At 38.3% G+C, this 25,149-nt stretch overlaps 1 protein-coding gene across 3 annotated transcripts in view; it reads left to right on the top strand.

The window, feature by feature from the left end:
- Positions 1-22,729, top strand: part of ANKRD46 (ankyrin repeat domain 46) — a 34,698-nt gene extending 11,969 nt beyond the window's left edge. For 2 of the 3 annotated variants that reach the window (XM_007173410.2, XM_007173411.3), the window contains exons 2-5: positions 10,614-10,714; positions 13,233-13,570; positions 14,755-14,913; positions 20,679-22,729. In XM_007173410.2, the coding sequence (XP_007173472.1) occupies positions 13,260-13,570; positions 14,755-14,913; positions 20,679-20,895 (687 nt within the window). In that variant the 5' untranslated portion in view covers positions 10,614-10,714; positions 13,233-13,259 and the 3' untranslated portion in view covers positions 20,896-22,729. Of the gene's footprint in view, positions 1-3,409; positions 3,560-10,613; positions 10,715-13,232; positions 13,571-14,754; positions 14,914-20,678 lie in introns of all 3 variants that reach the window. The other variant, XM_057532067.1, reaches the window with a different exon arrangement.
- The last annotated feature ends 2,420 nt before the right edge of the window (positions 22,730-25,149 follow it).

Raw genomic sequence — 25,149 nt, forward strand, 5'->3', positions numbered from 1 at the left:
GAAATACTTTTACCCTTAATTCAGGCTGAACTTGTTTAAGGGGAACTTTCACTAGGAAACTAAGCAAAAAATCTAGCATCGTATATTTATATATTGCATTATAGTTTTTAAAGTCCTTTTGTAGAAAAACACTGTGAAGGAGATAGGGCAGATATTATTATCCCAATTTTACAAATGAGGAAACCAAGGCTCTTAGAGACTGACTGGTTAAGATCGTACCCTAGAAAATGGCAGAGTTAGGACCTAAGATGCAAATCTTTTGATTAATATGTAGTCCTCAGTGCCTATCATAAAGAATAGTTCTTGATAAGTTCACAGAGCAAAAATCTCTTGATTCAAGTCTTTAGGTCTGCCTTTACTGTTTATAGCTTATGAGCACCTAACTGGTCATTTTTCTAGCTTCAACCTTACCTAGATTGAGAGGGAAGTGGTACCTTTGGGTTAGCAGAACCCTGACACTGAAATTTGATAGAATTCTTCATTTTTTCTGGAAGTTGTTTTTTAGTCTTTTATCCAGTTGTCAGTCCCCTTAGGCCTTCCCCTCTGACCTTACACTTAAACACATTGTCCTTGCTTCTATATGTCATGGTCCTCTGGATGGGGAAGGCACCTTCTTCCCTGGTGGAAATGGGAGTGAGCCTTAGAAGGAACCAGAAGCTGGCTGAAGAGATGGACAGTTGTACAGACAGATTTCTTTCTGCTCCAGGTAGCCAAAAGGGGGCTAAAGAAGAGGTTGAGAGATGTAAATGGGAGGCATTTTATAAGGTGTGATAGAGTAGAAAGGGTAAAAGATAATCCAGAGATAGTTGTCCTAAGAGTGAGTTTGGGGTTAGGATCTGGGTGGTGGAACCAAGTTCCAGAGGACAAAGTCCAAGGAAGGGGGACTGAAGTGAAGTGGAGATAAAGGTATTTGACGTTGAGAAATTTGAGGAACTCTTGGGTTAATCTTTTTTAAGTGATAAGTTACACACAGGAAACCATCCAATAAAATATAATTAAAAACTAAAATTTGGGCCAGAGAAGATAGAAGGAAAGTGGTATGAAAAGGCAGTATATACTGTAAAAATTTTAGGTTTATTTGTATTTGTATTACTGGGGGTGATGTGCTAGAATATCAGTAAATTTAATAGTTACTTTGAACTCAGAAGTTTGCCTTTAGTTTGTTTTTGTATCTGTTCTTATGCTTTTCTGCAGTTTAAAATGCTAAACATTTCATTTCCTAGATCATTTTCCCAAATCCAAAGCTTGTGAATTCTGAGAATGTAATTTGTTTCATTTATCTAAATATAAGAAATTTATCCTCCCATCTGTTGTTTGAAGACCATGAAGTAATTATCTTTTCATAGTATTTTAAAGAATAATTTTCCTATCATAATTATCTTTGCTTGACAATGCAGTTCTCTTGAGTACAAGGACAAATGTTCAAAGTAGCAATTGTTCAAACTTAAAAAAAAAGACTCTTCCTAACAGTTTTATAGTACATCATGACACTATCTACAGTTCATACAGAAAAAAAAAAATTTGAAATGAAGACATTTACCATATTATTCCCAGTCTCTTTAGTATTTGTCACAGACCAAATGACAAAATACTAAATCGTTTTAAGAGACTGAAAATAAGGACCAGAAGGAAAATGAGGTTTGTATTTGCTAAACTTAGCAAACAATTTTAATTGACAATGTTAAGAAAAAAACTCTGCTGAGAAGACATTTCAGTACATCTGGAAGAGCCATGTATCTATTAAAACTTGAGACCTTAATCACGGACCACTCTTTCCCATATTGGTCACAATGGCCTGGTAGGTCTTTGGGCAGTCTATAAAAATAGTTCCATGGGAAACTGATACAGGGATTTGCCAGCCCCTATTCCCGTTTCTGAAAGATACCCTAGAACCTGATTACACCAGACCTAAGTAAACTAAGCCAACTCACAGACCCACTGTGTGGGAGCCAGGTCTCAGTCAGAAAGAGGATTGCTGCGGTTCGTTGTCCCTCTATTCAGAACTGCTGTTCTACTAAAGAAGCTACCAGGACTGCTGATTCAGTTCCACTTTACAATACTGGCATTTCCCACTTCTTGCCCCACATCTTAGGTTCCTAAGTGGCAGCACGAGGAAAACTCCAGCCAAAAAATATAGCTTCTGCTTGTAATCCTATACTTATTTTTATCCTCATAAGCTGGGCTAAAAAAACAGAAAAAACCTAGTGGGAAAAAAAAAAATCCCTATTTCTCTTTCTTGAACCTAGAGCCATTTCTAAGCATATAACTCACTACTTTCTTTTCTCAGGGTATCAAAAGATGCCTCCCGAAATAGGTTACCCACAGTCCAAAGGAGAGATGCAGGAAAAGAACCAAAGGCTCCCTTTAAAGCCTCAGACACTCCTCAACTTTCTTATTAAAACTCTGTACTCACTTCCTACCAAAGGTCTCATCCTTAATTCTTATTTCCAGTGGGGAGAAAGAGGAAATTACTACCCCATATGGTATCTATACATAAACATGCCATTTTTGAAGGTTTGGCTAAGTTAGCCCCATAGGCCTGTCTTTAGTCATATTTTCATTGCGTATTCTTATTATTTACCAGGTTCCCTAGAGGTTGGAATGAGTGGAGTAGGATTTGGGTCTAATGATGATGTGTAAGGAGTTCCTGATTTTTAAGGGTCTACCTAGGCCATAAGTGTAAACATCATGGAGCTCTAGACTAGAATGATTTGCATAGACTTACCAGCAGTCAGACCATACCTCAAAGTCCACTAGGTCCTCTCTTGGGTTGTGTAGCTTAGGGAGGGTCCTGTGTCCCTAGAACGGGTGTTTTATATTAAGGATGCAATACATGCTAGCTTCCATCTAGCACATAATTCAGAGCATGAATGGGAACAGATTATGGGAGAACTGTGAAAACCTATTATGTTGAAGATGATGTACCTTATATTTCTACCATAGATCATGAATAGGGCTAGAACCTTAGAGGTGAGGGTTGGCCTGTAAAGTTACAGCCTCTCTGGTTCTCAGTATCCTTATTTGTAAAACAGGGAGATTGGGTTAGATGATCTAGGTTAGATGATCCTGGATGGCCCTTCAGCTGTAAAAATTTCATAGAAATACTTAAGTTTCTCCTAAGAACACAGTCTTGTGCTTTCAAATTATTTGAGGTGAAGTCTGGTTACATTTTGTAAACTATTTAGGAAATAAGGAATAATTTACAAAAGTTGTAATTCCTATATTTTAAAATAACACCAAAGAAATGAATAAGAAAGTCATTATTGTAGCACTTTAACAATTCTGTATAAATGAAGTCTGATAAGGTGGGTTTAATGAAGTTTAGATTTTTTAAAAGGCCTGGAATCATATTTATGCTATTTATTTGCTTGGTAAACTGGTCTTTTTTTTTTTTGGCCGTGTTGCACAGCTTGCGGGATCTTAGTTCCCCAACCAGGGATTGAACCCGGGCCATGGCACTGAAAACGCTGAGTCCTAACCACCGGACCGCCAGGGAATACCTCTTCTCTTTTCTTTTCTTTCTTCATTGAGATATGATCAGCATACAACATTATATTAGGTAAACTTTTCTTTTTTAAGGAAAATTGAACTTCATCCCAATTCTGAACAGTTTCAAAATTAGTGAGAATTATAATAAGTGACTGTGAAATGGGACAAAGGGAAACTTCAAAGGCCCTCACTCCTCTTGCTTTATACCAGTACTAGATGCTCACATTGCTCTTGAAGCCCAGGTAGGCCACAAGGTGGCACCATTAGGTCATGTAAATAAAATACAGCTGTGTCTAGGAAAAAACTGATTTTTAAAAAAATCAGATAACTTTATTACAGAAGTAATACATGTGCATGAAAGACTTCACATTGACCTCTGTGCTTATTTAATGTCTTTATTATATAATTACAGATTATAAATTGGAAACTTCTATGGGAAGAGGTTCCTTGCTAAGAATTTTAAACACGGTAAACAGTAAAAATTTTGGAAAATACTGAAAGGCATTAGAGTAAAATAAAATATCCAAGATAAACAATGTTATCAGAAACTCTTGCTTGGTGTGTTTTGATTTCCTGATGGAGAAATAAAAACTTAGGCAAGTGTTTTCTCACTATCCCAACAAGTAAGAAATAGTTGAGAATAACAAGTCCAGGAATGTAGCCACTCCCTGTAAAGTGGAAAATATTTCCAAATATTTTTATCTTTCTCACACTTAAAAAAGTTTACTTTGTGTGAAATGATTGCAAAGAATTAATCAGAATATATGTGTTAGACTGAGGCTTCCTGTAAAGTAAGAAACATTTCCAGATATGTTTTTATCTGTTTTTCTGCAGTTTGAAAAGTTTACTTTTAATGAAATAATTCTGAGTTAATTCGGAGTGTGTGGGCTAGTCTGATGTTTCCCTTTATATAACCTTTGATGAAAAGATTTGCTAAACTAATTCATTATGTAAAAAGAATCTTATGAAAACAAACTTAGGGACTTAGTTTTTTCACCCATAAAATGAGGATAACGATAGTACTTACCATATAGGTTTTTTTCATGAGGACTAAATTAGTTATTACAGGAAAAACCCTTAAACGGTACCTGGAGTAATAATAACTTAATAAATGTTAAACATGTTGCTAAGCAGTTGTTGGCAGAGTAATAGCAAACATACAAATAAATCATTTTTCCTTCTTAATTATAAATAATAAACATAACAATAAATATTTATAAACATAAATAAATCCTTTGTTCCCTAAGAGCACCACCTAAGTAATACCCGATTAGCCTACTTTTAATTATTATATGAACTTAAACACAATGAACTGGCCTTTCTTAAAGTAGCATCTGTAATTCACACATTTGAAATTAACCTCCCCTTTAGTGCATTAAAAAAATTTTAATTATGAAGTAATTGATAGCTTGGCATTGAAGAAATCACAAGATTAAAAATTTTACCAGATTCGACTTGGAAATACCATAAAACGTGTGTTCTCCACAAATTTAAATATAAAGTAAAAATGTATCTGTGGTGGGTCCAGATTTATCTAAAAATTACTCTTTTTTGGACTTCTGTTAATTATTTTTGAGCCTTGGAAGTAAAGTTCAGAAGGTTCTACTTATAAACTTCCTCCTTTAAATGTTCTTCATGGTACTGCGATAGCCTGAAAGGATAGTATTCTCAATTCTTTTTTTGTTTACTTACTACCATGCTTTCAGAAGGGGGACTACCCTTTTCCTTTTTTTAAGAACTCAAAGTAAATATTTACATATTTTTTGCCTTTGTTTGGGTAGATACCTCAAAGGTTGAAATTTGGAATCCTACCCATAAGATCTATGTGAATCTCAGACCCAAGACAATCTTCAAAAAAACAGATAAATAAGGATCCTAAATCCAACTTAGTTTAAGATGAACTGTAAACCAGGATCTTAGAAGTTTTATAGTGAGCAAAACGAGCATTGCATCAAGATTGCTATCACAGTGAAACCATTTGCCAATAAAAAAATGAAATTGGTTCCCCAGCCTTACATTATAGTCAGATCCATCTGTGTCACATTGCCTGAAAACCCATTGTAATAGTCAAATTTTGACCAAAAATATTATTTTAAAATTCTCTTAGACTATCTACATTTTGATTGGCTTAAAATGTCAGTGAATTTGAATCTGTGTAATAATTAGAAAAGTATAGGGAAAATTCTGTTTTAGTGTGCTAAGAAATTCAGTAAGAAAATTATGGTACATGCATACAATATAACATAACCATTAAAAATTGTTATAGAAGACTGGTAACATGGAAGCATGTTCACAGTATAATTTAAAAAGTTTAACATTAGTATGTATATTATGAATTTAAAAAATATAGAGAGAAAAAAGCTGTGAGACCATAGCACCAAAATGTTAATGATAGTTATTTCTAGTTGGTAGGATTATGGGTAACTTATTTTCTTCTCTTTGTTCATGTTTATTTTAAGAATTTTACAATGAACTGTAGAACTAGTCATAAGAAAAAAAATGTTACTTTAAAATTCTGTTACAATGAACTTAATTGAGTGTACATTCAGCAAAGAATTACTGGATTCTCTCATGTCTAGATTTCAAGAAATAACATGCCAAGCACTGTGTAATCTGCCAGGGTGCACAGACAGGTCAGACCCATTTTTTGTCTTCTAGAGGAAGACTGTCTGTCAGGAATTTTAGAGAACGGTTCTGAACAAGTAACAAAGCTTTGTATGAACTGTTTTCTCCTGGTTATCTTCATAACTATAGAAGCTGCATGGCATATTGCAAATATTATAGACTAAATTTGAAGTCCACTCTGCCACGTACAGTAATATGGCCTTAGACACATTAACTTTTCTGAGCCTTGGAAATTATTAAGACCACTCTATTAGAGAAGTATAGGTGCTGAAGATAAACAGACTGAAGAAATATATTATCGATATTTTGGGAAGGGGTTTAAATTATTGTTAAAATTTTTACTTGCTCACAGCTAAATTTCTTTTAGATTGGGCTTTTTTTTTACCCTTTCCTAATATCTGTGGATCTGTGCAGTGCTTAGCTTTTAAGAACAGTAATTCTAAAGTGCAAGCAGTTAGGACTTAATGAATTCATTGGATATTCTTGTTTTATGGTTCTTTGAGGTTATTTTATATTTTAAAAACAACTGTATCCTTTTAAAAGGGTAAGAATAACCAAGTGAGGTGTAGTGAGTCCAGATTTGGGGGTTCCATTTACTGTATATCATTCTCAGTTTTAGTACTTTCCTTTGACGTTAGAAAATGCAGGCCTTGAGATCTGAGAGCACATCTCTTCAGGTATGCCATTTTTCCCTTGAATTTTGTTGAATTGTCTGGTGCTTTGATCTCTGATCAAAGTTGCTATATAGGCATAAGGCTGTCAGTCCATTTGAACCATTTGTAGCACTTAGTCTTGCCTTTCCCAGTGACCTTTCAAAATGAAAAATAAATCAATACATTATGTATGGTTGGTGATATTGGGTATGGAAGACAAATTTAAAGTTATGTTACAATAAGTATATGTTAAAATAGAACACGTTTTCTCCATTAGTTCTTAACCATCAAGAATACTTAAAGTTGTGTAGATTGACCTAAGAGTAACATAAAATAAAATATAAAGGAAAGAGAGTATTAACTAGAACTTTCTTATCAAGTTGGGGACTCACAAGCTTTCACTAAAACCTCATTGTTATGTGGGTTGAGACAAGTGCTGTTTGGCGTTAGGAGCTCTTGTTACTGAAGTCTGGGTGACTGCCTTGTCCCAAAGGATGAGTGCTTGCATCCTCATGAAGTTTCCTGGGCAGTGCCACAGAGCATGGAGTTAGAGTTTTAAATACTAAGCTGTGCCAGCCCTCTAAGATCTGACCCCCAAAGTCCTGCTTTTAACAATCCCAGGGAGTTAGCCTCTGAGCCAGTCATTGGACACTGTCCCTTATGGACACTGTCCCTTAGGAATCAGAACCAGGCCATGGGGAACAACCAGAGGACTTTCTGGGGCTTGACTATTCCCATTATTGACTGTTCTTGTGGTTTTTCTTCTGCCAGGAGGAACCAGTTCTCTTTTTCTTTCCTGGAGGTCTTTACTCCCCACTAGAGGTCACCCAGTTGTTAGAAACTGCTGTGTTACCAGGGGATCAGTGCTCTATGCAAGCTAGAGCACAGTTGAGGACTGTACCCAGCCCCAGGAGAGTAATAACTGTTATTTTTTGGGTGCTTAAGTCATACAGCTAGTAAGTAGCTGAATTGGGATTCAGACCCAGGCATTCCAGCTCCAGATACATTCTGGGTGGAGTAGCCAAGCTCTTTGAACATCTGACAGTAGAGAAACTGCCTCTCTAGAGTACTGTTCACTCCTGAAAGTAGCGCCTCTCAGGACAGTCAGACTGTATCACGTCTCTCTCCCTTCTGCTTTCCCCACCTCTAAAGCAGCCTCCAGTATGCCCATATCCGTTCACAAGGTGACAGACTCAGCCTTCTGTGAATCTTGAAAGATATCACACAGTAGTGCCTCTAACTCTGCTTTTGGAATGGTTTTTATGACACATTCCCTTTGGTAAATACCAGGGCTTCTACCTGAGCCCTTCCAAATGGTAGGTCCTACAAACTCTTCCATAAATAACCTCTTACTCTCCTAGCACCCAGAGAAATGACCGCAAAGAAGACCTTTCTTCCTTCCTTCCTTCCTTCCTTCCTTCCTTCCTTCCTTTCTTCATGGAGAAGATGAGCACATTTAGACTCAACAATCTTTTCATCAAAATCTTTAGGCCTCTATATGACCCAGACATTGCACTCCTGACCATTTATCCCAGAGAAATGAAGACTTAATATAAAAATATGTACCTGAATGTTTTTAGAAGCCTTAACAATAACGCCCCAAAACTGGAGATAATCAGATGTCCTTCAGTAGGTAGACAGTTAAACTGTGGTACATCCATACCTTGGAATACTACTCAGCAGTAGAAAAGAAACAAACTGTTGATACAGACAACAACCCAGATAAATCTCCAGAGAATTATGTTGAGTGAAAAAGAAAATCCTCGAAGCTTACGTACTGTATGGCTCTATTTATGTAACAGTCTAGAAATGACAGAATTATAGTAATGGAAGACAGTAGTGGTTTCCAGGGGATAAGGAGAGGTGGGGGCAGGAGGGGTGTAGGTGTGGCTGTAAGAGGGCAAAGATCCTGGTGGGGTTGGAAATGTTCTGTATCCTGGCAATATCAATGTCAATATCCCGGTTGTGATACGGTACTACTATTGTTTTACTCTGTGTTACCATCAGGGGAAACTGTGTGAAAGGTACACAGGATCTCTCTGTATTGTTTCTTACAACTGAATTTGAATGTACAATTATCTCAAAATAAAAAGTTTAATTTAAAAAATCTTCAGTCCTCTTCACCCTTTGGACAATAGTTAACGTGTCCCGATTTGTATTCATTTCTGTTATTTCTTGGGGAATCTATCAGTAGCTTTCTAGTGGTTTATTTAGGGTCTTCAGCATTTTCTTGGCAGGTTTCTAGTAATTAGGTCTAATGCATTTATATAGTATTAAGTTTGAAATCATATAAATTTGTAATTTGATCATTTATTTTCTTATGTGGCCTTGTCATATCAAAAGAAACTGGCAGAAAATGGTCTTTCTTATGGATTTAAGGAAACATTAGGATTACTTTGGGGGCACATAACTATATAATCTATAATTCTATCTCCAAATAAACAGCTACACTTGTCCTTTTCATAATGTAAACCCTACTATCTTCAGAATAACCCCTGCACCATTTTAACATTGAAAAAGCCACATCTTATATTAATATATTAGAGAAAGACGTTAGTCATGAAGACTCAGCTCTAGTGGGCAGGACAAAAAAGGAAAATAGTAGGCTTTGGGTGAACACAGACTATTTGTTCAGGGAAATCAATTAAGTGGCTCAGTGATAATGAAGTCTGTCTAAATTGGTATTACAGACTTGCAGAAATATAGGGAACAGTTGAAGAGGGTGGATGTTTTGCGTATTATCATGTCATCATGGTATTTGCTGAACTGTTGTGGGACTGGTCCTCACATGTAGTTTGTCTTCACTTCCAACCTCGCACTGATAGCCCTTATGATACAACCTAACTTACGTATGGTAAATGGAGCTTCATAAAATGCCATTGATTATTCCCTATAAGTTTATTTAAAGGAACTTGATGACAGCGTAAATGACTAGTAAAAGTCATGAATTTCAACTGGAACTATAAATTTGGGATTTAGACTTTATATCCCAGATTTACCACTTAGCATATTATCTGGAACATTTTGGGCACACAGTACATGTTTGCCTAACAAATTACTATTGATTTTTTATGGTCCATGCTGCCTGTCCGTGACCCCCTCGCTTCCACGTTCCCTCAAGAGAAGAGTGCAGTGGGACTGACGGGGGACTCTCCAAATGTCTGTCAGTGCCCTAAGCGGAAACCTGAGGGGGGGTCCCAGCGAAAGTGTGAGCGTGGGGCTGCACCGAGATGCAGGAGGGGTGGGGTCAGGCATGTGGAAAAGACTGCAGATAGATTTGAGCCAGTTTTCTTTCACATTGAAAAGAAAAGTTAGGGGGACAATCTCAGGAGGAGATTTAAGTACCAGTATTCAAGACAGATTAGACATTTTTTTTTCTTAAGTGTACCTGTTTGGTTTAAACCCAAGTATTGGTTGTTTTTAATTTTTTCCCCCACTGCAAATAGCATTTTATTTCTAAAATTGCTTTAGTAGGCTAACCTGAGATGAAGCCACCATTTATAATGGGAAAAACATGCATTCCAAATTCTGGTAAGTTAGAGTGAATTTTCAGAGCGTAGTTTCTCCTCTATTGATGGTAACATAATCTGACTCTCTTTCTTTCATCTTTCTGACCGTGCTTTCTTGTTAGTGGGCAACAGAGCTTCTCCTTATTAAGCCCTTCTTTCCTCCTTTTCACCACTTTATTACTCGTCAGTGACTTTAGTAGCCTCATAAGTTAATGCCTTGCCCATAGATTTTCTGGAAAATATCTACAGGTCCCTGTACCTTGTCTATGTTTAGTAGAATAGCAAGTCCTTTTTCACACTGCATCTTTGTTATAACTGAATTTTCTATTTATTATAGATCCTTGCTGGCACATTTCTGGATAGTCTGTTGAACCTTCTTAAGAATTCAGAAAAACTGCCGTGTGACCACGTAGAGAAAGATCTAATCTTAAGGCTTACGTGAGTATTTTCTACTGTGGACTCCCTCACAACATGTGAAAGCTTCAGTGAACTGTGGCCTTGCTTTTGGGCAGATTCAGTTCTATAGTCAAGATGAAAAATGTTATCTATCATTGGGCTTATTAAATTTGGAGGTTAGTAGTTTCTCAAGGACACAGAGAAATCACAAAATAAACCATGCTTATTCTTACTTAAAAAATAGACAAGAAAGACTTGTCCTTTTTACTGAGCCGATATTCGAAAGAATCCCAGTCTGCAAACCACAAGAATTCTTAACTGTTTGAACCAAAAATACCAAGTAGATTGTTTTTCATTATCTATTCTTAGAGAATTTAACCAAAACATGGTACCTCTTGAAAAGCACTTGATATGTGATATTTTAATTTTTAAAAAGCTTGTGATACCTCTGTCTTTTTTATGATCCAATCCAATGACTACAGTAGGGGAAAATAGGGAGATTACCCTTGAAAGAGAATTCTTGACTGTTTTTTTGAGAAACATCTTCCCATTGGGTTAATTTCTTTAAAAAGCATTATATAATATCATAATCTGAGGTTTAGCTTATCTTGATCCCTGTAATTCTTAATCATAAACATATTTTCCCGTCATTTAGAATTATCCTTAACAGCTCCTTCTCACCCTTTATATACAACAGGTCATTGAGTTGTGTTCATTCTATCTAGTGTATCCCTCTCCAGTATGCCCCCTTCTCTCTGCCACTGCCTTAGATCAGGCTATCATCATTTCTTGCCTGGATCTCTACAGTGACATACTGATTGATCTCCCTGTCTCCAATCTTGACCCCCTCCAAACTAACCTCTCTATATTGCCAGAAAGTCATCTTTCTGAAAGACTAATATACTAAGACCATGCCATTTCCTTGACTTAAAATCCTTCAATGATTCCTTACTAAAATTCAGGTATAATAAATCTTACTATGGACTTGTTAGGAAGATTAAATAAAATTCATTAACACCCTTAATGCAGTGGCTGGCTCAGAACAGGCTCTCAGTCTGTGTTAATGCTTCCCCCTTGCACGCATGGCAGCAGCAGAGCTTAAGGTGGCCCAGGAATAGAGGGACAGTGGTTCTGCTGGAAACCAGGCTAAAAGGAGTGGGGCCAAGAATCTCACCGAACTCCAGAGCCAGGCTTTCCTAAATCCCCGGGAGGCTAGGCAAAATAGATTGATCTAGCATCCAGTTCCATCTGTGTCCCAGGAAGACTTTGCCTGATAAATTATAAGCCAAGCTCATCTGGGACTAAGCTTTTTTAACCTTAGAGTAAGGGAGCCATCTTAACAAACACATCGGTCTCTGCCTTTGTGTTTTCTTGTTTTGGTTTGTTTTCTCTTTAACTTCTTAGTAAAGTTTCTTTTGTCAGGCTTTAACTTTTTCTTAAATGAACCAGGGAAGGGACAATTGCAGGTGGGGTGGAGACACACGCACGCACGCACGCATGCACTGAGAGACCAAGAGATTGCTGGGGGCAGGGAAGTATCAATGAAGGATGTGTGGAAACACCTACTGGTGAACCGAGGCTACTCAGATGGGTGAAGTATTAGCATGGACACAGCTGGGATTGCTGCCTTTGTTCTGCCTCTGCATTCCCACAGAGACCTGTTTTTCCTCATCTCTCCATCTTCAGACAGTGGGAGTTTGGCAAAATCAGATATTTAGATAACCACAGAACAAAGCAGAATAGGATCAATACTGTAAAAAGGACAGAATTCTTAATTTCATGATATTTCCAGTTTTTAAATTTAGTTTGTTGCCTTCCTTAGCTTTTCTCTTTCTATGAAAAATTTGAAGTTTGTGCTCTAAACGCAACATTTAGCAGGTCCTTATTGAGTGTGAATTAAGTTATTGGTTTTTTCATGCTGCTATAGTTAACTTTTGAGCTGATAATTCTGTTTTACCATATAGAATATCTCAAATACAATAAAAAGCAAATATATGAAAGAGAATTACTTTGTTTTAAATAAGAATCTCTACCAGTAGTAGCATTTGTGTGTGTGTATGTGCGTGTATAGATAGTTGTATGAAGTTTAAGGAACATGGTGTCTTTGTCTTCTGACAATGTAATAAACTTAAATCTAAGCACTTATATCTTGCTTCGCTTTAAAAATATCTCAATCCAGGGACTTCCCTGGCGGTCCAGTGGTTAAGACTCCAAGCTTCCAATGCAGGGGATGCAGGTTTGATCCCTGGTTGGGGAACTAAGACCCACGTGCCGCATGGCGCGGCCAAAAAAAAAAATCTCAGTCTTTTTATACGATGAAAAGTGAAATACGGCTTTATGGTAATTTAATTGCAATTTTGATTCAACAGATATGAAAAAAATGAGACATTTTAATGGAAAATAAAATATAATAATAACTCTGTTGTTGTTTCTGTTTGGTGAGGTAATTTATTAGAGGCAGGAGGCCAAGAAGGAAAAGAAATAGCGCTTTTCTAAATGACTTCATTGTCTTGATTTAGTTGGCTTCTCTGAATCTTGCTCACCTCATATTTCATTACAGGCACATTCCATCCACCACATCTGAACAATGTCCTACGTTTTTGTGAATGATTCTTCTCAGACTAATGTGCCCCTGCTACAAGCCTGTATTGATGGAGACTTTAACTACTCCAAGAGGCTTTTGGAAAGTGGCTTTGACCCAAATATTCGTGACAGCAGGGGCAGAACAGGCCTTCACCTCGCAGCAGCCCGAGGGAATGTAGACATCTGCCAGTTATTACATAAATTTGGTGCTGATCTCCTGGCCACAGATTATCAGGGAAACACAGCTCTTCATCTCTGTGGCCATGTGGATACTATTCAATTCTTAGTTTCCAATGGACTCAAAATTGATATTTGGTAAGTTCTGTGGTTTTTGAAGTCTTGTCACTTCTTCCCATTAGTCTCTCAACCAATGATCTAGGAGTCTGTTGATTTTGTTTCCTCACTGATTGAGCATAGTGACAAGTTCAGAAGGGTATTGAGGACAATGAGTGAGGGAACAAGAGGCTGACTTCTAGATTTATGCTGAAGCAGTGTATGTTTTTCTATGAAAATAGTGGCTAGGTTCTGCTACTAATTAATTGTGTATTGTAAGACAAGGGCAAAAGAAGAAAAGAACTAACATTTGTTGAAAATCTTACGGCCTGGGCACTGCACATACTGTGTTAGCTCATTTAATCCTCAGAATGAATAACTCTTAAGGTAGGTATTCATTTTATAGATGAAATAATTGAGACAAGCGTTCTGGGTGAAATGACTTAACAAAGGTCACACAGCTGGAATTTGAACCTAGTTCCACCTGATTGCAAAGCTTGTTTGCCCTCTATGGTATAATATGCCATGCTAGCTTCATAATCTCTCTGGGGCGCTCACAGTCCTTTTGATACTCAACAATGTGAAGAAGTAGTGGTTTTTTTTGGTTTGTTTTAGTGATTCCTTGTCTCTTGAGTGGGAAAGACATCAGGCCGCTTTAAAAAGTGACCTTGACCTCTAAGCTGCAGTTTCATGTTGCCCTAATTTATTGGTGCTATAATGTCCCTAAATCTGAATAAGACAGTAAATGGTTCTGCTGCTATAGAACAAGATGTGGTGGGAATTAACTAGGATTCAGTGTTACTTGGGCTCTCTCCTGTTGTTAAATAGCTAGGTGAACCAAAGCAGCTTATTTGATTGCTTTTGAGCGTGGGTGTTTTTTTTGTTGTTTGTTTAATTCTTAGACATTTAAAAAAATATACACTCTTCTCATGAAATGTATTAATGTCAGATAAGGATGAATCTAGAATTTTCCAGTTAATTTCTAGGAAGATACCCTCTTTATCTTTTATTTATTCTCATTTATCTACTCTTGCCTGTATATTTTTTTTTCCTTTTTCCCTAAAAGGAAAAAAAAATGGTTGACTCAAAATTCAGGTTCCAACTCAACCGCGGGTTCTGCTCTGGGTTTTAATTTTGAGTTAATGGGGCCCATGCCTTCCTCACTGAGATCTACACAAATGGCTACTAACAGTATAATATAACCTCTATTTTTATGAACTTTTTAGCAATCATCAAGGTGCTACACCCCTAGTTCTGGCAAAGCGCAGGGGAGTGAATAAAGATGTCATCCGATTGCTGGAATCTTTGGAAGAACAGGAGGTAAAAGGATTTAACAGAGGAACTCACTCAAAACTGGAGACCATGCAGACAGCTGAGAGTGAAAGGTACTTAAGATATCATTTTTTTAAGGGGCAAGTCACTTTAAGTGAATCTTTTATGACAACTTTTTGTCAGCTTTATATTTATTTGCTTTCAAGTAAAGTGCTTTGATACTTTCTTTGAACTTGTATTAGTCCTTATGGCTCCAGATTACAATTGAAAAGCTATTAACGGAAAGTACTATGTGCCCACATGCACAGAATGTTCTGTTAACCACTGGGCAGGGCAGCCTGCTGTATTAGTAGTACAAGTGAGAAGAGCTGAATAGGAGGGAGGGAAACAGGAGTCTGAGAATTTAAGTACAGGTCACAAAAAGAATGGAATTTCGAAAAAGGAGGAGAAAGATAAGTCAGGACAAGAACTTGGACAGTATTAGAAACGACCGAAAAGCTTCCTTTCAAAGGTAGGGAATTAAAGTGCTGAGGAAAAGTAAAACAGGAGGAGAGTAAGACAAGACTTAACACATACACAGTTCAGTGATGTGAAAGTGACTTTTACATGAGATGGAACAAATGAAATGTGGGCTCCTGTAAGTAATTGAAATTAAGATGTAGTGACTGACAGGGTCTCAAATATCTCATCATTTCTCGTCTAGAAGCAGTTTAGAACATAGTTCAGGGAGCTCTGAAAAGGTGACCAGTCATCTTTTCTCTGGCATCACGGGCTCAACAGGTAAAGTCTCTAGGCCAGACTTAGTTGTACTAGCATGTAGTTTGGTTGACCACCATGGAGTTGAAGCTCTCCAGGTATTACAGGGTAAGAAGGATGATGAGCTTTATAGTCTCCTCGCAAAATTTTCAGTGGACTAGGGCCCTCATTAGCTATTGACCCAGTAGCAGATTGACCAAGACTTTGAATTAGGAGCATATGGTCCACTTAGACTGTTGGGATCATTGTTTCTGTGAGTTCCAGATGAAATCCTCTGTTTTTCATAGTTCACCCTTAATTTGATTCCTCTGTGCCCGTGATTCCTTTCCTCCCTCTTCGTGGTCTGCCTGGTGTACTCCTTGGGGACCATTACTTCTACTCTCAAGTTTAGGATTATTTTGTTTGTTTCACATACTTATTATTGTCCAAAGAAATTAAACAGTTTTACTTCTAGAACAGTGCATGCTCCCTATGAGTTATCACTGAAGGCTGGCAAGTACATAAAATGAGCCAGAGGTGCATTGGGAAGCCCTTCTTTCACCTGTGTGCTCTGGATTGGCAGTCAGGATGCTATAAGCAATTCAATAACATTGAGTTATCTGTTTTTTGTTAAAGATCATGTTCTTGCAAAATAACTTAAAATTTATTTTCAAAACGACTTTAAGCTTCTTTACTGTGAAAAATGTCCAAGAATGTGCGTTTTCTTGGTATATATTCAGGACTTTGCTTGGTATATTTTGTTAATAGCCAATTTCTTGGCATCTCTTTATTAGAAATATACTTTGTTTTGCCTCAGTTGTGATTACTTATTAACTAAGAAATGATTAGTCATTTGAGCAATGCAATATGAAGTATTTATTCCTACTTCTTTCACGTACCTGCCATTGCACTTCAGCATGAGAATTTGCATTATTTACGGCATTATGTAAAGCCTGTTCTTTGAAAATTGAATTATTAATATTTGTACTACCTAGTTGTCCTATCTTACTCCTGCCCTTCAGTGTCATGGTAGGAAGGTGTGGTTGAAGCTTAAATTAAAAAGCTTAAAGCAGCATCGTTGGTCATTAGGGAAAATGCAGATCAAAACCACAGTGAAATACCACTTCATACCCAGTAGGATGGCTACAATCAAAAAGATGGACAATAACACGTACTGGCAATGACGTGAAAAAATCTAAACCGTCATACATTGCTGGTGGGAATGTAAAATAGCATAGCTGCTGTGGAAGACAGTCTGGCAGCTCCTCAGAAAGTTACAGAGTTACCATACGACCCAGCAATTCTACTTTTAGGTATACACCCAAGAAAATTGAAAACACATGTTCGCACAAAAACTCGTACGTGAATTTCATAGAAGCATTATTTATAATAACCAAAAGGTGGAAACCACCCAAAAGTCCATTGATGATGAGTGGATAAACTGTCATCTATCCATCTAGTGAAACATTATTCCACCATAAAAAGGAGTGTAATACTGGTATATGCTACAACACGGATGAGCTTTGAAAACATGCTACATGAGAGAAGCCAGGCACAAAAGGCCAAATGTCATATGATTCCATTTATATGAAGTGTCCATAATCAGCAGATAGAAAGTAGTGGTTGTCAGGAGCAGGGGAAGGGGCAGTGGGAAGTGGCTGCTGAAGATACAGAGTTTATTATAGAGGCGACCAAAATGTTCTAAAATTAGATAGTGGAGATGGTTCTACAACTTTGCGAATTTACTGAAAACCACTGAATCATGTACTTTAATATTTTACTTATTTTTATTTTTGGCTGCGTTGGGTCTTTGTTGCTGTGTGCAGGCTTTCTCTAGTTGCAGCGAGCGGGGGCTACTCTTCATTGTGGTGCGCGGGCTTCTCATCACGGTGGCTTCCCTTGTTGCAGAGCATGGGCTTGAGGCATGTGGGCTTCAGTAGTTGCAGCATGCAGGCTCAGTAGTTGTGGCACGTGGGCCCTAGAGCAAGTGGGCTTCAGTAGTTGCAGCACACGGGCTCAGTAATTGTGGTGCGTGGGGTCTAGGGCACATGGGCTCTAGGGTGCACGGGCTTCAGTAGTTATGATGTGTGGGCTCAGAAGTTGTGGATTGTGGGCTCTAGAGCACAGGCTCAGTAGTTGTGGCGCATGGGCTTAGTTGCTCCGCGGTATATGGGATCTTCCCGGACCAGGGATGGAACCTGTGTCCCCTGCATTGGCAGGTGGATTCTTAACCACTGCACCACCAGAGAAGCCCCTGAATCACATACTTTTAAAAAGATGAATTTTATGGTACATGAATTACATCAATTTAAAAAAGGGGAGGGAGGGACTTCCCTGGTGGCACAGTGGATAGGACTCCATGCTTCCAGTGCAGGGGGCCCGGGTTTGAACCCTGGTTAAGGAACCAGATCCCACATGCATGCTGCAACTAAGAGTTTGCATGCCACAACTAAGGAGCCCATGTGCTGCAACTATGGGGCTGGTGAGCTGCAACTAAGGAGCCTGCAAGCCACAACTAAGGAGCCCGCCTGCCACAACTAAGACCCTGTGCAACCAAATAAATAAATATTTTTTAAAAAATAAAAAAAAGTGGGGGAAAAGCTTAAAGGGATTGGCTAGTACATGGCATAGCTGTGTGATGATTAGCCTTTTCTAGAACAGAAGATAAAGCAAGATTTTGAATGTATTTAATATTTTCCACTTCCCTTATGATTCCCTGAAACGTAGCATAACTTCTTAAGGGCCTGTCAGTCAAGTTGATGAAAAACATTTCCCCACACCCCCTGATATCCTAAGTTTAATTTAGTTCCTTTTTACTTTGTAGGTATGGGATGACAGAGACAGTGTAGCTGACACATGTACAAAAAAGATACACATGCACACACAGACCATCGTGCTAGAATCAGGTATTTCCTAGACAGTAGAAAACATTTCATTGGATCAGGTTGCTGTAGACAGTTCTGATTGGCAGAACTTCATGGGCTCCTAGAGAACGTGCAACTGAATTCTCATTTTACAGGTCCCTACCCCACCCGCCACTATCCAAAAGTAGAGTGTTCCTAGGAAACCTTTCCTTAAGCCAAGATGGCATAAAGCAAAGAAGCAATTGCCTTAGGACTCATCTTACTAATGGATGCACAAAATAAATCGAGATAAAGCACAGATGCTCACAGGCACAGTTCAAAGATACTGCAGCTGGATGCTGAGATGCTGAGTGCAGTTCCCGGGGAAGGAGCTTGGTGGGGCCACTCTTGCTGCAAAGTAAACATTGAACACTGTTTTTGCTTTTCACCTTTTTTTGTATAAAAGCAAAAATCCTCTTGGGATTACTTTCAGTTAGCAAATACTGGTAGTATTGTAGATGTTTCTTAAAAGTGAGGTGGCATAAAGCAAACTTTCAAAAAATGGGGCATACCTGTATATCTAACACTTTTAAGTATGAGAGCATGTTGACTCAGACGTAGTCAATAAATTTCATGTAAGTCAAAATTAACCTCTCCTGAACTTCTTAAAGTTCTAATCTTATTTTTGAACTTGCTTGAGTTTTCTTTAAATTTTTGTGTTATTGTAGATTCCCATTGAAAATGTCTTCTCCTATTCAGAAGATAAATATAAAAAAAAGTTTGGATGTCAGACATATTGGCCCATTAAGAAATCACCTTCCCATGATTAGAGAAGACTCTAAATGCCAGTAAACGCTGAAGTGCCTTTGTTTAACAGTGTCAAGAAGTAAAATAAAGTTGTAGGTTACCCCCCAAAAAAAAAAAACTGTCAATTTTGCATGATGAACCAGACTCTTAAGACATTGTTTTGTGCTGTTTCCATTGTTCTGCCCCAAGATGGTTGGAAGAATATGCAGAGAAGGAGTTTAGGAAGGATAGTAACAGCGGTAGATAGTTGATACCTATGATTATGGTCATTGTGGCTTTAATCTAAATGATACCCTGTTGTTGGTCCTGCATGTTGTGACATAATTGTGGGTGCTAATCCCTTAGAGCTTCAAATTCATCACTGTGCAGCCTTCCAAATACCAGTGTCAGATATACTGTATTTGTAGTGGTCATATTTCTCGCTTATATAGTTATGAAAACCTGAATCAGTGTTTTTAAAATTTATTTATTTATTTATTTATTTATTTTTGGCTGTGTTGGGTCTTCGTTTCTGTGCGAGGGCTTTCTCTAGTTGCGGCGAGTGGGGGCCACTCTTCATCGCGGTGCGCGGGCCTCTCACTGTCGCGGCCTCTCTTGTTGCGGAGCACAGGCTCCAGACGCGCAGGCTCAGTAGTTGTGGCTCACGGGCCCAGTTGCTCCGCGGCATGTGGGATCTTCCCAGACCAGGGCTCGAACCCATGTCCCCTGCATTGGCAGGCAGATTCTCAACCACTGCGCCACCAGGGAAGCCCTGAATCAGTGTTTTTATGGTATTTGTGCTGCCTTATTTTCAACTAGACTCAGCCTTTATATAGAAGAGAAACAAACGTATTTTGTGTTATTGTACAAGACAGAACTAAAACCAGTCGGAGGCACCTATTAAGAGGAATTCCTAATGGCTAGCCGTGTCCAGACTAGCAGACTGAAGAGTAAGCATCCATTACTGGAGTATTGCAGTTTAAAGAAGGAATTCCTTCATTGGTCAGATTATTGAACTAAATTAATAAAAATTCCCTTTTCACTTTAAGATTCACATACTTTATAGAACAGTGTTTTAGATTTGCCCGTCTTTGCTTAATTCCATTAACATGAATTCTCAAATTTTGAATCCTCGTGTTGAATTCTAAATTTCAAATAACCAAAATGTGTTTTGCTTTAGTACCTGGTGGAAACAACTCATTTGACCTACTTCAAGACTTCTGCTTGGGACGTTTTTATTAGAAAAGGATTTTTAACTGACTCTTCTAGATACTAAACCAAGAAACATAATCATTACTGTATAGCAGTTTATAGTTAAAGGTAGATTGTCCAGATACCTGCACGTATATAAATCAGTACACAGATGGGTGAGAATATATATATATAAGTCAGTTTTCTTCTTGTAAATATTGTATTTTAAGGTTGGTCTTTTCTAAACAATGCAGTTCCTGTGGTTTTATGTTTCTGAAATGTGTTGTTTCATACCCTTTCTTTTCCCTTTGCTTCTCTCACAGTGCCATGGAAAGCCATTCCCTCCTCAATCCCAACCTGCAGCAAGGTGAGGGGGTCCTGTCCAGCTTCCGAACCACGTGGCAGGAGTTTGTAGAGGATCTGGGCTTCTGGAGGGTGTTGCTCTTGATCTTTGTCATTGCTCTGCTGTCCCTTGGCATCGCCTACTATGTGAGTGGGGTGCTACCCTTCGTGGAAAACCAGCCTGAACTGGTGCATTAGGAGAGCCCATGGGAGAGGAGGCAGATGCCAGTGTCCTGGCTTCCATTGTTTGTTCTCAGTTTCTCAAAGTTTTCTCTTGGTGCAAGGCAGTGAGGGCTGTACGTTTTTTCTTTTTGCAGTTTTACACATTATAATCCTTGTAGAAGAACTAACTACATACTGTAGTCAAGTATACTGTCCTAAAGCTACCTCCAACTCAGCCTGACTTCTTAGGAAAGGCTCTGCATAGCCTTGTTTGATAAAAACATGGAAGTGACTAAAGAATGAGAGATAGAGGATGAGACTAGGAAATCCTTGCTACAGAAACCTTACCGTAACAAAAGACCAACTAAAGTGAAGTGTCTGAAGATTGTCTTATATGATTAGTTTTGGTTGGTAGTTTTGTTTTGTTTTTGTTTATTTTTGCAAGAGCTGCTTTTCTCTTTTTATTTACTTTCTCTGGGGAATATCGGGGGCGGGGGCAAGGGGAGAATGAAGCATTCAGCTTAAAACTTGAAGTGCTTTTTTCAAATCCTGTAGAGCAAATCAGTATTTTTGGAATGTTTGGTTTGTTTTAATATTTTCAAGTCTAGTCACAAACCAAACAGAACCTTTGAAAATGAGCTGTATTTTCCTCAAAAATGACTGATTTGATCTTATATTTATTTGTTTTTAGGATAATTTTGATTTTTTTCTAAGCTGCTTTGCTTGTTGTTGATATCTGTGACGAATGAACTTGAGAAGTTAATTTTGTTCATTTGTCCATTTCCCCTAGTGTTTATTTCAGAGATATTCTGTTCATCAAAAATGCAGTCAGAAAACTTTCTCTACTCAGTAGTTAGCAGGGGAAAATAATTCTGATGTTTATTTAAATGTCACTGTAATTCTGTAGTACTATTATTATGGTGAAAAACTCAGTTCTGTAAGCTAGCTGTGTTGTCACAATTGTATCATAGTTCATAATTTTTTCATTTTATGTGCAATCCGGTTTAGAGGCCCTGTTAGAATTGTGGTGACAGTCCCATCCATGTCAGTTGTTCTCTGATGGCAAGAATGGATGGTGTATTTCTGAATTAACAGTGCTGAACACTATTGTACTAGGTGTCATAAACTCTTTATGAACGCTAATATTATGTAAATTGAAATATGGCCCCCAAACTATATTGAAGCTTTTAGCAGTTGTTTGAAGGCCTCTTTTGTTAATGATTCTGCTATATTTAAGTCATATTCTTGGGTTATTAAAAAAGGATATGAAGACTTGAGAATTATTCATTGGGTGTAGTCAGAAAATTATAGTGAAAGAACTAATGGTTTTATTTTTTAGAACATAAGTCATCTAAGCTACTGCTAATTGAATTGTTGCTAGAATTAGAAATTATAATTTAAAGCAGAATTGGTATTTCTGTGATTCTTTTTGCTTCTTAATATTTTCTCTTTTGCATTTATATATCTAGGATTGAGGCATTTTTCTTTCATGTGACTTTATCCTGTCTTAAAGAGCTGTTCTGAAATTTCTGATTTACCTGGCTGCCTCAGGATCAGCTCACAGCATCTTGCTTTTAGGTTAGATACAAACAAAATTAATCATACTTGGTGTAAATACAGCAAACCGTGGATGTTAGAATGGAGAACACTAGAACTCAAAATCAGAGTATATTCAGATTAAAAGCTTTGGAATTAGCTTTGCTTTTGTTTGTAACTCTAAACAGATGTGCAAAATTGGTTAACATATATGTAAATATATTGCATTTTTTAAAGATTTATGTTTCCTTTTAAGTGCTGATTTCTTTGTATTCTCTGTGTTCAGTATTCAGTAATACTACCAATAAACGTATTTATAATCTCTTAATCACAATCTGTTTGCTTAGGTATCATTGTTTTTCTTTTAACTTAGGATTTTTTTAAATGGGTTCCAATTGGCTGTTCATAAAAACAAAGTTTTTTTTTTTTCAAACCTGATGTAATAGGTATATCACGTTTCACGTATGTTAGCCTTATAAATGTTCTGACACTAATTTGGGTGAATTGCTTTTGGATTTAAGAGTGATAATAACTACCATGATTAAGCACCTCCCAGTTTTACAGGTCACTTCACGTGCCTCATCTCATTTCATCCTTATATTCACCCCACCCCTGCTGTATTTCCCCATTTTATAAGATGAGGAAACTGATACTAGGAGGTTTAAGTGACTTGTCCAATATCAGACAGCTAGGACATAGTGGAATAGGGATTCCACATTCAGGCTCTATCCCCAATTATAAGTTTGCTTTTTCCTTCTGCCCTGCTGTCTGTCATGAGTCTGGCAGTGGAACCATCTAGAATCTTGCCTACTGCCGTCTCAGCAACACCTGTTACTAAAATTTTCACTCCTGTTTCTAAATACTTACTTTTCTTCCTCCTATAATGCACCATTTTTCCACATCCTCCCAGGATTACTAACCCTTCATATTGAAGCTCAAACCCTGGCATGTTCAGAAAACCTAACATAGTTAAACATATCTGACTGCCCACTTCTCTACCTGTCATTCCTCATCACTTACCGTACTCAGTAAACAGGTACAGTTGACCCTTGAACAGTGCAGGGGTTACTAGGAAGTAGGGGCACTGACCACTGCACAGCTGAAAATCAGCGAGTAACTTGACAGCGGGCCCTTGGTATCTATGGTTCTGCATCTGCAGATTCAGCCAACAGTAGATGATCTTGCAGTACTGCACTACGTATCTTTTTTTAAGATTTATTTATTATTTATTTATTTATTTTTGGCTGTGCTGGGTCTTAGTTGCGGCACCCGGGATCTTTGTTGAGGCATGCAGGGTCTTTCGTTGTGGCGTACAGGCTCTTCGTTGTGCTGCGCGAGTTTCCTCTTCTCTAGCTGTGGCGCACAGGCTCCAGGTCGCGTGGGCTCTGTAGTTTGCAGCACATGGGCTCTAGTTGTGGCGCATGGGCTTAGTTGCCCTGCGGCATGTGGGATCTTAGTTCCCCGACCAGGGATCAAACCCACATCCCCTGCATTGTAAGGCGGATTCTTTACCACTGGACCACCAGGGAAGTCCCTGTACTACGTATTTAACAAAAAAAATCCGGGTGTAAGTGGACCCATGCATTTAAAACCCTTGTTCAAGGGTCAACTGAATTTTTTTTTTTTTTAAAGCCTGGTGGGATTTTTTTTTTTTTTTCCTTTGGCTGCGTTGGGTCTTCATTGCTGCACGCAGGTTTTCTCTTGTTGCGGCGAGCGGGGGCTGCTCTTCGTTGCAATGCATGGGCTTCTCATTGTGGTGGCTTCTCTTGTTGCAGAGCATGGGCAATAGACACATGGGCTTCCGTAGTTGTGGCACATGGGCTCAGTAGTTGTGGTACACAGGCTCAGTAGTTGTGACTCACGGGCTCTAGAGCGCAGGCTCAGTAGTTGTGGTGCACAGGCTTAGTTGCTCTGCAGCACGTGGGATCTTCCCGGACCAGGGCTCGAACCCATGGCCCCTGCATTGGCAGGCGGATTCTTAACCACTGCACCACCAGGGAAGTCCTCAACTGAATTTTTTTTTTTTTGGTCTTTTTGATTATAAGTTTCATGAGAGCAGGGACTTCGTCTATTTTTCCTTTCCTATTTGTTCACAGTGCACCCTGTAGAACTCTTTGAACACAAAGACTTCTTTTTACAATAACTGTATTTTTTCTTTTCAGATTTAAACGTGCTTTTCACACGTTTCCTCCAACAGGCTGCATGTGTGAATGTGCTGACCATTCTTCTTCCGCAGTATGCCTGCCGCTGGATGGAAGGGCTAGAGTCTTGTACCCCTGGCTTCTTTATGTAAGAGCATGCAGGCTTTCCACTAGTATAGCCTGCCTCACATTTACCACAGGTTTTTTTAAAAAGCATAGTTGCTATCTTTTTTACCACATGGTATTAGAAGTCCAGAAACAATAGTCACCTTTTGTTGTTATTGTTGTTTTATTTTAACCAGGCCTCAGTCTTTGACTTGTGAAATTGTTTATGAATGTATCAAAGTGCTTTCAGCTGCAAGAAGCCAAAATCCAAATTCAAAGTGGCTTAAACCATAGGAAATGTACTGACTTATGTAACTGGAGGCCCAGAGGTAGAGTAGACCCCAAGGGTGACATAATCCAAATCTAGCTCTGTTACCCTCTGCTTTTCGCGCTGTCCTCCCGTTTGTTGGTTTCATCCTCCAGCTGGATCTGAGATGAGTCCAGAGTTTTCAGGCCTGACATGCATTTGTGACCATGTAGAGAAGAAGAAAGAAACCATCTTTCCTCT

This window comes from Balaenoptera acutorostrata, chromosome 17 (assembly GCF_949987535.1).
Source record: "Balaenoptera acutorostrata chromosome 17, mBalAcu1.1, whole genome shotgun sequence".
In the NCBI taxonomy this organism is placed as follows: Eukaryota; Metazoa; Chordata; class Mammalia; order Artiodactyla; family Balaenopteridae; genus Balaenoptera; species Balaenoptera acutorostrata.